The 14,260-nt window shown below is 40.1% G+C and overlaps 1 protein-coding gene across 3 annotated transcripts in view; it reads left to right on the top strand.

Moving 5' to 3' along the window:
- Positions 1-14,260, top strand: part of VRK2 (VRK serine/threonine kinase 2) — a 46,700-nt gene that overhangs the window by 21,853 nt on the left and 10,587 nt on the right. For 2 of the 3 annotated variants that reach the window (XM_069787649.1, XM_069787651.1), the window contains 3 exons: positions 534-590; positions 1,415-1,547; positions 11,645-11,765. In XM_069787649.1, coding sequence (XP_069643750.1) covers positions 534-590; positions 1,415-1,547; positions 11,645-11,765 — 311 coding nt within the window. The remainder of the gene's footprint in view (positions 1-533; positions 591-1,414; positions 1,548-11,644; positions 11,766-14,260) is intronic. The other variant, XM_069787650.1, reaches the window with a different exon arrangement.

Raw genomic sequence — 14,260 nt, 5'->3', positions numbered from 1 at the left:
TCAATGTAAGGGGCAAAGGCCAGGTGGGAGTGTGAAAATGACAGAGTGAGAAAATAACCTATGGGATATTGTGGGGTGGACAGACTGTGATTAAATTCCAGCTGGTTTCAACAAGTTACTGCTTGTCAGCTGCGCTGCAGTAATTGACCATGTGCATGTATTACGTCTACCCCTGTTGGAGGGTAGAACTTGTTAATCTGAACTTCATAGAGTGGACTTGTGCCCTTAATCTAAATCATGCGAGTGGCAGAATTGACATAGATGCAGCACCACATGCGCTATGCGTATAGTTCTCTACAGAGGCGTAGGAGCCAGATGGCATGTTTGGGTTTGTCTTGACAGCCAGCAGAAGAATGGAAAGTAAAATTCAGCTCTCCTGAGCTGTACTGTTTTCAGCTTCAAATACCATAAAAGTGAGCAAGACTAAGTTTAAAGTCAGTTAATACTTTTACAGTCAAGTCCCAAGAATATGCAAGTGCATCTCCCAGATACGTCATTCAGAACTGTGGGGCTTCCTCCCTCTGGTTATTTAGATAGCTACAGTGAAGCATCTTGGAAAAAAAAAAAATCACCTGTGCCAGGATGGAAAGGTAAGTGGGGCAGAATGCATGAGCTTGCTGCAGTATACACAGTGGGGGCCCAAATTTTTTTCTCTTACGCTGATTTAGCTCCATGGATTTGCTTCACAGTAACTTAGAGTGAAGACTGGCTCTGTGCCTTTTTAAAATTTATTATAAATTCAGGAGTGATTTACTAAGATTGCTTTCTGGGTTGAGGGGGGCTAGTTGTTTTGCTTTGTTTCATCTTACACTTTATGTTTAAATAGTTGTTGCCAGTATGAAGTTACTGACAGTGACATTCAGAAAGATGAGACTACAGTTAGGCTGATGTCCAGCAGCCCTGTGGTCACACTCCCTGTTAGCGCTGGAGCCCTGTGTCCAGTCTGGCTGGGGGAAGCTGCTGCCTTTTGCTTCCTCTGGATTTTAAGTTGCACTGCTGTTATGAAATTGTACAGTCTCAGCTGTTGGAAAATTTGAACAGGAGTGTATATTTTCCTGTTTAAGTAAGGAGGGGAAGGGGTCCCATAAGCAACGTGAGGGTACATAAAAGGCATATTGCAATTTATGATGTCTAGATTCCCACCTGGAGAGGAGAGAGCTTGGGAACAAAATAAAAAGACTGAAATTCTGCTCGACTCTGAAATAAGATAAGAGTATAGTAGTGGAAGGATTTAAATGGGGAGGGCAGCTGTTATAGCCCCCAGTTGTACATATTTTATCCTGAGGCACCATTTGGTTTAATAAAATTTAGATCTAAGGCTGTCCTTAACCTATCAGTTTCTTAAGACTTAATTATAAAGGTTATACTTTCAAAGGACAAAAGCATTATTCATTTGTCTGTTCATGTCTTCCAGGTTTATCTTGCAGATTATGGACTTTCCTACAGATATTGTCCCAATGGGAACCACAAACAGTATCAGGAAAATCCTAGGAAGGGCCATAATGGGACAATAGAGTTTACCAGCGTAGATGCCCACAAGGGAGTAGGTAGGTTTCTTTTTTTTTATTTCAGAGGAGTGATTACAGAATGAGTAATCAGGCTGTGTGAGCTGATGTATACAATAGAAGTAGTCTTGGGGATTGCTCAGGGTTGATCAGACCCTTGTGTGGTGACCTCTTCTTGTGCCTGGGAAGGCTTTTCCAAGGCTCGTGGGGGAAGAGGGGCAGCACGATTAAAACTGAAAGGCTGCTGCACGTGTGGTACTGGAAGGCGGACCAAGACGCCCTAAGAAGAGCTTGCTATTAAACTTAATTGGTTCATGTTGGGAGTACTGGTTTGCTTTTGCTATACTCTATAGAGGCAGAGGCAATATTTGCTAGTGTTGCATTGTCAAGGAAAAATGTTTCGAGGCTGCACTGTCCTTTAGGGAGAGCTGTGTCTGAGTGTCACCATCTGTGTTATGGGAGGATATTTCAAGATGACATTTCTTCAGCAAGGAGAAGAACCTTTTTTGAAGCCATAAAGTGTTAACTTTTTGAAATCTTTTTCCAGTAGCCTTTCATATATCTTACTTATTTAAACTCACTTTGATGGTATTGGAAACACATTTGCAGGTAAATTACATACATAGTCCTTTTATTGGATATTGATTGTACTGCCTTGCATTCCAAGGCAGACTTAATTCAACAATTCCCTAATTAGTTAAAGTCATAACCTATGTCTTGTATTCATTTACCATTAATTAAACCTTAGCTGTTTATTACACTGCAGTCCAAATCCAATAGCAGACCCATAGAGCCATGGAAAAGGGAATGGGAGGTCAATATCGAAAATATATGGTGCAGAGTCCCACTGATGGCTGCATTGTTCACAATCAATATGGTCAATGCAACACAACTTTCTTAGTTGCTATGTCAGCAAGACAAAAAGTCAATTCTAATGTTATGCTAGTGAAAAAAATGGTGATTATTGAAAAACTTTGGTTCTTGCTACGAAACACTGTTTTTGTTAACTTTTCTTTCCCCTATTCCCCCAGCCCCCTTACCCCTGGGATCTTCTAAAACAAAAGGAATGGTTTTCTGCTGCCAGCTTTGCTAGGATCATAGTGTCACAAGCAATAACTGTAGAAATTTGTGCTTGTTAATAGCTGCTGAACTGTTACCTTAAACTAATACTTTCTAACGAGTTTTAGTTGGCACAAACAACTGTATATTATTGCTTTTTCTATTAAAAGGACCATTGACCATGTAATGTAGAGGGTCTTGATAATTTGCCGGCGCTGTTAAAACCTGCAATCGTTTAACTCTGGTCATTAGGAAAAATGAAATAAGACTGTCAAGTATTTGCTGCTAAGACAATTGCACAATTTCACCTGCTAAAAAATATTTTGTGGTGAAGAGAGCGTCTGTTTCAGACTCTAGCCCTCCCAAGCATACAGTGCATTTTCTGGAGATCTGACTCTGGCTGTTTTTCCTGGTAGTGTGAGCAATGTGGCCATGTACTAGTATTTGATGTGGATGCTGTTTGAAGAATAGGTGGAAGCTGGAGTATTTGGGATTTGGCAGTTGGATAGTTAGAGCAGCTAGTTTGTCTAGTGGACAGGTGTCTGTTGATGGGTATGTGATTACAGGACAGGTAATTCCTTTTATTTGAAAGAGTAGGGAAATTTTACAAACTTGGGTGGCAAAAGGTGTGCACATGCAAGTGTGAGTTAAGTTGTCTTTTGCAATCTGTGGGTTAGATTACCCCCTCAGGTAGCTAAAGCCATGATGGGAATTGGTGAAAAGCAGAGGACTCCAGAAAACAAAATATTCAGAAAGATAGCTTGAGGGAGCTTACCCCATCTTCCACTTGAAAATTTTTTGCTTGTTAATAGCTGCAAACAGAAAATCTACAGATTTTTCTGATGCTCCTGCCGGAAAAGCCTGCAGAACATGATGTGGTATCTGTTATGTTGCAGAGAATCCAAACCATTCCCATTGAATGCCTCAGCTCTGACCTTGTAACAGCCTGAATCCATTAAGGTCAAATTACCAGAGTTCCCATTTGCAGCAGGTCTCTCAACATCCCAGGGAAAATATGCATCTGTAGCGACTTCTGTCAGAGATTGCACAGGTCCGGATGACAGAACACAGCGACTGGCTTCCATCATCTCACCTCTTGTTGTGAGGTTTAGAGTTGCGAATATGTTTCAGTATACTGAAGGACTTCCAACAGCTGGGGCAAAGGGCTGCTTTGCTCAACAGTCTCCTGTACTCCCGACTTATGATTGAGTCTCAGCACAGTCTGATGTACCAAGTGAGGTGGGGTGCTCTTCTGAAAGGTGTTTAAAGACTGCTTTGCTGATGGCAAATTGAAGCTGCATAGATAGCCTTCATTCTAGTATTACCTGATTTTTCAGAGTGGAGTATTTTTTTATTTCAATGCACATGGAATATAGTTCTAATTTTCAAATGTTATTTTATATAAATGAGATCCTTTCCAGAGGGTGTTTCCTGAATGTACTTAGCAACATAAATATCTCAAACCTCAAAAACGTTGAATAGTGCCAGTTGCTGCACTGGGCTAGACAAATGAGAACATTTTGACTTGCTCATAAAGTAGCATCCTGAATATATACAGCGATTTGAGGTACATGCTGAAACTTAAAACAAGTTATGAATTTGTTGCTTTCAAAAGTGCCTCTTTGTAATGCTTGAAGCTGATAACCTCCTTGCATAACACCAGTGAAATGTAACTACTTCCCACTAATTTAAATCAACACTGGTGTTTCCCTAGTTGAACTGAGAGTTTAGCTCAGCTGCATGCCTGTTTATTCCCCAGGCTCTCTGTACAGTTCATCAGCTCAACCTCAATGTAGAGGTTAGGCAGTCCACTGAGATCCAGAAAGTTTCCTACCAGCAGCCACTGCATGGTAACACTTTTGGGTGGTAGAATTAGTCCGTATTCTTCTGACAGCCTCTGGTAAGGGCCGAGTCGGATGTGCTGTTCCTGTGGCAGCTGATGGCGAATTGCTGCCTTCAAACAAGTTACTTCAGTGCATGCTGGTGTACACTGATGGTACTGATGGCTTTGACTTTGTGCTGGAACTGAAGAATTCCCCCTGAGCTGGGAAAGGCTAGGAGCAGCTGCCCTGCCTCGTGTCCCAGCTCTCCATGCTGGTTTTGTCTTTAGTTTTGCATGGCTTACCTCTGCTCTGCCCAGTGTGTGTGGGCCCCACAGACTGGCTCTTCTGTGCCACAGCACTGCTTGGGGACTTCCAGACTTGGCAGGTGTTTGCAAATATTCGTCGCAACCTCAGTTACATCCCCTGTCTACGTCTAGAGTTCACTTTGAACCAAGTCAGGGCCCAAGTTGGACTTTGCCACAAGATCTGACTGGCACCGTCAGCATTCCTGTATTTGGTGGCTGGATCTCATTGCAACCAGCATGTGGGTTTTTTAAATTTAAAACCTTTTTTTTTTTTAATGCAGATTTCATGTGGCACAACTGCATTGTTAGTTTTAGAGTAGTATTTGAGTGTATTCATTGTATTCATTTTTAAAGACCATACTGTATAAACAGTACTACATTTTTGTTTGTTGATTGATAATTAAAGAGAATTATATCTGCACCCAGTGTACATTTAAAAAATTGTTACATAGTTAGTGTTAAAAAGTAATATTTGGATCAATGCCTCCTATGGATTTTTGTAGATTTTCTACTCACTGAGGCATGCAGTCAATACCTAATTTCTCTGGAGATATACTGCGCTTAACATATTGAGTTTTTTTTAAATACTCTGGTCCTGTGCATTGAGTGCGTAAGACCAGTTTTAATTTGCTGTCATTGATGAACATAAGAGTATGAACTGTCTATGTTGAATTCCCTCCAGCATATATTTGTGTTTGCCATAGATTTCAAGATGACTCTCTTCCTTTTAACAACATTTCACAGCAACTATTAGCAGTTTTGCCACCTCTCGCATTGGGTAGAGGGCCTACCAAAACCCTTGCAGAACTTCTGTCTACACCTGGAATAGTAAAAGCTGCTTAAGACAGTAATAGTGACTTTTGACAAGCTTAAGGATAAGTAGAATGTCTGATGACGTTTGCCTTAATTAGGCCCACTGGTTGTCGCTTTTTTGTAGCTGGTGAATAAGTGTTGTCTGAGCTGGTTTCATTGAGCAAAAGTGTGTTTATTTTCATCTTCTGTGTTGGGGAAGGCAGTTGCAGCTATGTTTAATGCCATATTTTAGCCAGTTCTTTGTGCCCCTCACATTGGGTTATTGCAACATGCGCTCCTTGAGGTCCATCTGAATGCCCGTACTCTCTGTTTGTACAGAGCAATGCAGGCGTCAGGCTGATTGTAGGGAAAGCTCTGCAGTTCTTGTTCTTACTTTCCCCGCTGGTCTGACAGAACTGTTGCTGTTTGATATTAAAAACATAGCTCAATGCTGGTCCATTTTTCCTTTTCTTTTACATGCAGGGGTCGACTAGAATATATGCTGGGTTCATTTTGTGAGGAAGGATGTGCAAGAATATAAACACCTATGCCTGGAAACATATTCTTTCTGAGCCCACATGGCTTCCAGAGAACAGAGCTCTAAATGGCTCTGGATCAAGAGGTTTATTTGGCATCTGTCCATGTGTAGTTAGGATTCAGAGGGAGCCTGCTGGATTTTTTTGTCGGTCAAATGAATTATTGATTTGCTGCAGTTTGGTATGTGTTTCCCAAAGACTGTGTGCAGGACAAATTTTAAATCCTAAAAATAAAAGGCAAATATAACTGATCTGGTGAAAAATGGGTGGAACTTTGCAGTGTGAAATAAATAAAAAGATGCTGTAGTTTCTGAGTGTTGGATTAGAGATGTGTGCCCAGCAGAAGAGGGAGCAGGAAGTTGTAAGCGAAAGAAGAGTCAGGCTTTAGCAAGGAGAAGATTGCATAGGTTCCTATAACCACCTCTGTAAGCTTATTCTGTCCTGCCAACAATGTCCAGAAGCAGCAAAAATAATATGATGAGCATCACAACTTTCTAGCACAACTGATGAGTGTGGCTGGGAATTGGCTGTTTAATTTTGGCTGTTTAATTTTGGCTCTCATTCTCTACACCAGGAATTCAAAAAATTAGTGAATCTCACAGCTGCTTGCCAGCCCCTTACCTTTATGATTTTTTTTTTTTTTCTGCCACACAGATGTGAAAGAAGAGTAAAATTTCCTGTCCCTACTCTCCTGCCACACGTTCTCCTTACTACAAGCTTGGAACGTTTTACTTCCGACCAGGTACCTGCACCTCTTGCCACCACCATTTTATCTCCCACCCAGATCTTGTGGTGAAGTTCCCTTGCATCTTCCAGCCTTCCCACTACATAAACTTCTCCCCATCAAATAAGGACCCCAGCCTTCTTCCTTTCAGCACATCCCATTCCACCAGTCCTGATGATTATTCACTCTCTGTCCATGTTTAGAGGAGAATTTTGCTGCTGGCTACACTCTTTTATTACAGGTGCAGCAGAGCAAACATGAAAACGAGGAGGCTCTGCAGTTAGATCTTGCTGGTCAGTGGATATGTGTAACTGCTTGTTTGGAGGTTGCTGTGCACATGTCTGCACATTAGGCTGTTGTGATTGTCCGGGCCGGCTCTGCTATTTTGAAGAGGTTTGAGGATCACAGTTTGGGAACTTCTGGCCTCCAGGACCTGCTGGCTCACAGTGTGCTCATAAGCTTGGCCATGGCAGGACAGCGGCAGTGGTGTTCCTGCTTTTGTGGGTCTTGAAGTGAGTTATTCAACTAATGTGCTGGGACTGCATCCCGTGACCGACAGTGCTGATGTGCGGGCTGGTCTCCAGGTTCGAGGCTGCCTTTGAGAGGACGTGAGCCTCCAGGACTGTGAGGCCGATATTGTCAGCATGGCACCTCTGTGACTGCCCAAGGTGAGGTCAGTGCTGGGGAGTTGCGGTTGTATCCTCCCTGTGAACAACTGCAGGAACTCCTGCCAGCTCTGCAGTATGTTTTGTGCTGATCAGCCATATGACCAGTTGAGTTTATAGCTGTAGGATCCGAGTTGAGGAGAAAGACCATAGGTGGCGCAGGAAAAGTCACTCATTGCTATGTCCCAGACTGAGTTCTCTGGAAGAGTTGTAGTCCTGTTGTGGTGACACCATGTTTGCACTGGATTTTTCTTTCCAGCATTCTGTGGTGGTGGTTATTGTCAGTGAGTACTTCAGCAACATGCCAAGCTAATGGCGCAGAACTGTACATGAGAGGAGGAGAGATTGTTCTTGGACCTGCTGGCAGTTGCCCTGCCTGAGACTGGATAACTCTGTATGGAATGGCCTCCAAGGATTAAAATTTATCATTAATTTAACTATATTTATCTAACCTTTTCTCTGTAGCCACCCGCTCTATCCAGTTAGTCACTGTCCTGCTGCAGTGAACTCCTCAGACTGACCAGTACCTGGGGGAAGCAATACTTCATTATTAGCTTTTTTTTTTTTGGTCTTTTCCTTTCTCTTGCCCCTAACGTAGGCAGATTTTTGACAAGTCTTGTATTTGTCTGTTTTTTTTATCATCTCAATCTTGAGTTAAGAAGTTATATCACTTTTAGTTCATTTATTAAAACATTGTGATGATACGTTTTTAACATAATTATATTTCTCTGTGGTCATGTTAACACTCCTTTCCTTTATGGGCTTTTGGATTAATGGCTGAGAGTTATATTTGTTTGTGAATTAACATGAATTTGTATGCTGTAATGCCAGTGAGAATTGGAGGTTCCACTGCATGCAGATGCAATATGAGCAACTAAAATGATCCTTTTTGTGAAAACCTTCCAATCTAAAGAAATGCTAATGGTGAAATTATAATGTAACAGTGCTAATTAAATATAATAGAAGAACATTTCATCTGTCACTCGTTAGCCTCCTAGATCCTTACAAAAGGCTTGAGAAAGTTAGCTTAATAAGGGCCATAGAGGAAATCTCCCATTTTTATGTGGGTTTCAGATGAGTTCTTGGGAGCAGTGTAGTTTTGAAAGCATATTGTGGCCAGTGTGATAACATTTATGACCTATTTTGAAATAGTAATCTGAATATAAATTAGGGCTTAGGTAACTGCCAAATCCAGTATACAGAGATACATAATACGTTTTCTTCTCAGGGTGAATTGCTTCAGTTACGTTGTTCTGAGTTATCATTGAACCCTGTGCCTGCATGTTTTGAGTATATGTTTGTGGTGTACATTAAACTTGTTATGGCCTGACTCTGATTTCATTGACATGGTTGTTAATTCATTAACTTCAGTGGAGTTGTTCCTCATTTATTTTGGCAGGAGTGAGGACAGAATCAGGCGTTAAATCTTCAAATTAAAAAATTAAACTATAAAAATACTGTGAAATAAAATATCACCAATGTGTTCCCATTAAATAATATTTCATATGAGACTAAAATAATAATTTAAAAAATCCTGGTTAATAGAAAAGCAGAAATCAAATATCTATTAAAAAGAAAGAAAAAAACCACCAACAAGTCTTTAGTCTACAGAGAAATAAGAGAATTTGATTTAAATAAGTACTATTTTGAATGTATACTCTTGTGACAGTTATCAAGCAGAATCATTTTATTTTTGCATGGCTATCAGATTTAAAATGAAGGCAGATTGACTTCTGTCAGTTGATGTTTACCAAGAATTCTTGGAACCTCCAGTTGTATTAGCAGATTTATTTTTGCAAGTAAACATATAGTTGAAACTTATGTATTAGTGCTTTATTTGGGGTGAAACCCTAATTATTCCATTGTTCATAGATCATATTAATTTATTAAAGATTAGTTAGTGAATACTTTCTTTATAAAGATCTAAATGATTTAAAAAGTTGTGGAAGTTAGCATCTCTAATACCAAGCTGACAAAGGAGCAGAGAGAAAGAATAAGATAGTACAATCAAATAATCAAACATTGACGTTTTCACGTGGTTCTATGAAAAAACACATGTAAATATCTTTATGTAGTAACACTTGCAGTGACCTGGGAGATAGTGATATGGGAGTTTACCATCTCTCTGTAAAACATTTCCCCTTTTATTTTTTAGTGATGTATGGCTTAGTTACACATACCTTTTTTTTTCCCTAGCTGACTACTGTGGCTTTAGGAAGGTACTAGTAAAGTCTTACTTGCACACGTCTCCCTATTTGTGATGGTTTTGCCCTAGCGTTAGTCAGAAAATGGCTCAAGATTGGCATGTGAGCAAGAAGGTAATTAGTCATGGCCAAACTGTTAACTGTGAAGTAAACTTTACTCTCTGGGGACTGCTTTGTCAGAAAACAAGTTATCTTAGGTTAGCTTCTGAAATCTAATTGACTTAGCATTATTTACAGATTCATATCAATTAGTCCCTCAGTGGAAAAAAGTGGTCTATTGTAACTTTGACAGTTTTTCTCCAAAGGCCACTTTCTGTAGCTCATCTTACACGAGCAGGTGCCAGAAAAGCATTGTGTGAAAATTAGAGGATCTGCAATCAAAAATGCTGGCTTATATGGTTATAATCTGGAATTGCCATAATGGAAAAAGGAGTTGTGAACACATGTGTATGAATGGAATTGTTCCACAGTTAACAGGAGATTTATGGCTGAAGAAATCACTACAGAACAGCAAGTGGTAGAGATTGTGTTTTTATTTTAATATGAGAGCCAAGTCTTGCATTAGGATGTTGCTGAATCTAGTGCAGAAAATAAATGACACCCAAGGGATAGTGTAGCATTCTGTTAGATAGAAGGGCCTTTAATAATCCCATAGTCTAATAGCAGTTAAGATAGAGAATGTATAAGAACTAATCTTCTGCTTTTACAATAAAGTGTGTACGGTAACAAGAAACAGTTATGATGTGTTGGCACTGTAGCTTTTAGCAGATGACTCTTTAAATTAAAAAATAAGTTTGCTGAGTGACTTTCTGGAATTTATTTAATGAAGGCCCATAAAATATGGTATCTGTTTACAGCTGGATTAACAGCACAGTGCTCAACTACTAGGCTTTAGGCTAAACAAAAAGTACCAAACAAATCTGAAATCTTTTCTTTCTGGAAAGTGCAAATTCATTTTGGAAAAGCATAAATTTAACTTCTACACCTGTCTGTCTGTAATCACAATTAACAGTTCCTGGTTTTGCAGCTTCCATGTGGTTTCAACTTGCAAACTATAGGCTGCAAGTCAAATGTGTATGAAGAAATAGTACAACAATCCTGCTTGTTCAATTTTTTTCAAGTTTGGTTTCCTCTGAATAGCAGCAAGCAATAGCAATTCTATTAGTATTGCACTTCCCCCTCCTCCCCCCCCCCCCTTCTCTTGGAAAAGTCAATCTATAGATTAACTTCAGTTACCCAATTTTCTGCACAGAAGATGGTTGGAGATGCAGTTAATTTGTGACTGAATTATATGTACTGTATTTGTATTCTGTAGTTAGTGTATCTGGGGTGTGCAGAGTGAGAATAAGATGTTCCTGAAATAACTTCCTTTTTGGAAGCAATAGTGGCAAGTTTACACAGGACTTGCTAAACACCAAGTACATTTTAGCCTATGCTACAACTCTCTAAACAAACAATTCACAGTACTTGTAGCAGACAACTTTGGTGTGTAAATGTACACTAGATGGCAGTTTTGTCATATCTTCCAAGTTCAAATAGCTCTGTAGGAGAACAGGAAAGGCCATCAGTGTTTAGTCTGCACTCACAGGGTCCCTGCATGACCAATGTGGACCCCATGGACTTCCTGGAACATGTGTTAGCAATTTAGCAGCAGACATTTATTTCTTTGTTTTACTGCTTGGCTCTTTGAGAAAGTGTTGGTACTCAGTTATGGGCTGTCTGGATCATGTCAGAGGCCATGGGGATCAAGTCCATGTGACAGGCCAGACTGAGGAAGGATGAAGTTGGAGGAGGTGAGGAAACTGACCCTTACTTCAACAGTAACAAGTCACTGCCTGTCTGTGGACTGTGGCCAAATGCTGGGGCGTTTTAGGTCTAATACAGCTGAATAAACAAAACACTTTGCCCATTTGGCTTTTTCATATTTCATCAACACTAGTTCAGTCAAAGTCTTTTCTATTTCCTAAGAAGAGGTTCTTATTCTTCATCTTTTTTTTTTTTCCTCTTCCCCCCTCCTTCCCCACGTTTTAGCCCCATCCAGACGAGGTGACCTTGAAATCCTTGGCTACTGCATGCTGCAATGGTTATGTGGGAAGCTACCCTGGGAACAGAACCTGAAGGACCCTGTAGCTGTCCAGACTGCGAAAACAAAGTAAAAATAAAACAACACACAAGTACACATGTACACATGCATACCACCCTAGAACCCTGCAATGCCCTCATCACTTAACAAAACAGGTCTGAAAAAGACAGCTTTACATGCTGTAGAGTAACACATTATGAGAAAGCTAAAACAATTTTCCTCAAGAAAGAAGCAGTTAAAAATGTGGACTCTATGTGTATGGATACCCTCTTCCACATGTTTATGTGTGTACTGCTGTACCGAGATGATAAATTCAAATGCACAGTACTCATTTTGTCTGCTGTGTATTTTTTTTAATACTCCTTTTTAAAGAAAACATTCATGAATTAGTGCAGGCCTGATTGCACATACAGAAGGTTGTTGTGTGTTTCCATTAAACTTCATGGGTGCTTTGTAGAGACTATAATACAAACATCTCTTGGAAGTTTTTCCACACATGCATTCAATTTATTTAACTTTCTATATGATACTGTTTTTCAGATGTCTTTATGTAGGTTTTTCATGTTATATAAGCCTACTGCCACTAAAAACAATTAAATACCAAAATACTAAGGAACTTGATTAAAATCTTTCCTTTTTCCCAGCATGACTCATTTAGAGCTTACTGAAGGAATCGAGTGCATTAGTGTTTTCTTTCTCTGCTTTCACGGTTGGGACTTGAGAGAGTTAATTGCATGTGGTACAGTGTAGGCTGTAGAAGACTATACAGAAAAGTAGTTACCCATAAATGTAACATCACAATTGGAGAAGGCAGCAAACTTTTAAGTAGGGCAAGTCACAACAGAGGTACACAATAGGGATAGCTGATCCACAGAAATCAATCTGCAAATTCAGTGTGGCATTGGCTCTCAACACAGAAAAAGGTTAGCCTGCAGACTGTGGATAATACAGATTGCATCTGTAAATGTTGACATCGTATGTTATGTTTAATATTTCTCCTTTAGAAGTTCTGATCATTACACAACCCCCTGCAAGGTAACACTTATACAATTCAATGTTAAATCAATTTAATCAATCAAGCTGCTTCACTAATTCTTCCCTTGCAGTTAACCCTTAGATTGCTAGCATTTTCAGGATGCCAAGCAAACAGATGCTTTGAGGAAATGCACAGAAAATGATATGGATTCTATTTATCAGAAATATCCAGTTAGTCTAATGAATTATGTTCTTGGTATTAGGTAACTTGGTCAGGTAATCCCCTTTTATTTATCTTGATTTTCAGTGCCTATACTGTTTTCAAAGGCCAGAAATAGACATCTGGATATATGTGTGTATCCAGTTGCCTACAGGTTAGTTAGTACATTAAGCAGCACAGTTGAATCCCTGCTAAGCGTGCCAGTCCTTTGCTGCAGAGTCTGTGTGACGCTGAGGAAGAAGGGGCTGGGCCTGGAAGGTGGGGTGCAGTTGAAAGGGAGGAGCCCGAGCAGCACCTCCAACTCTGTTGTTCACGAATTGTCTCATCCTCTCACCTTTCACTACAAGTTCTTAGTCTTTCCTCCCAAGTAACACTGGGGCAATGAGGCAGCTGTGCCAAAGCTTTCAGCATTGGTAAGGGGATATTTAAGGACTGCTGGTATATTTGAGTTCAGAAATGTTAGTGCCATTCCATAATTGGAGGAGAGGCTCCATTTGAATTGGAATTTAAGCTAGGTTACAGGAAAATGTTTATGTTTAAATGTTTCATTTCCCCAAAATTGAACCCCCTATTTCTGATACTAAACAACAGATTACTGAATTGAAGGTATTAGCTTATGTACCCCAACTTTATGCATTTGAGAACACACCCCATTACTTATTGGTGGAGCTTTTATGGCTCCTTTAAACAAACAAAAGGGATCCTTTAACAGTATTAACAGCTAGACTGAACTAACAGATTTCACTTACTCGGGGCAAGGGGGCTTGTGCAGCTGCAGGTTCCTACAGGTGCTAGGAGATCATCCTGGTTCATGTCTGCACAAAGATGAGCTGGTGATACTTCATCTGTTTTTAGGGTATGATTGATTCTAAGCTCCAGTGTCCTTTGCTATTTCTGTTTCTGGATAGATAGAAAGTACATCTGTGACCCTGCCCTTCAGTTTATGAAGTGCATGGGACTTAAGGTCGTTTAACCTCCCTCTCCCCTTTTGTCCCTGCCGTGCCTGCTTGTAATTTTGACAGCCATCACCCAGCTGCCTGTGAGCTATGTGGCAGAAAGAGCCTGATGCTAAATGACTAGTAGGCAGACCAGAACTGCTTCTTAAATTCCAAAATACAAGTATCAATCATTAAGCTGAAATCAGAACAAGCCATTTCAGCTCAAAGGATTTTTCTTTTTCTTTCTAGAAAGCTTAAAACATCTGCAAAGAAAAACTTAATGTTAAAGCGCAGTCTTAGCTGTAAGCCTGGTCTTGGTGAAATCAGCAGTCTCCAAAGAGTTAAAAATATAGCTGGTAAGAGGAGATTTTGTTTTAAAAGCAGTACTGTGAATCATTAGCTATCCCGGAGGTCCACTCCCTTTGGAATTG

This window comes from Haliaeetus albicilla, chromosome 7, assembly GCF_947461875.1.
Source record: "Haliaeetus albicilla chromosome 7, bHalAlb1.1, whole genome shotgun sequence".
Classification (NCBI taxonomy): domain Eukaryota; kingdom Metazoa; phylum Chordata; class Aves; order Accipitriformes; family Accipitridae; genus Haliaeetus; species Haliaeetus albicilla.
This window is presented reverse-complemented; position numbering and strand designations above follow the sequence as displayed.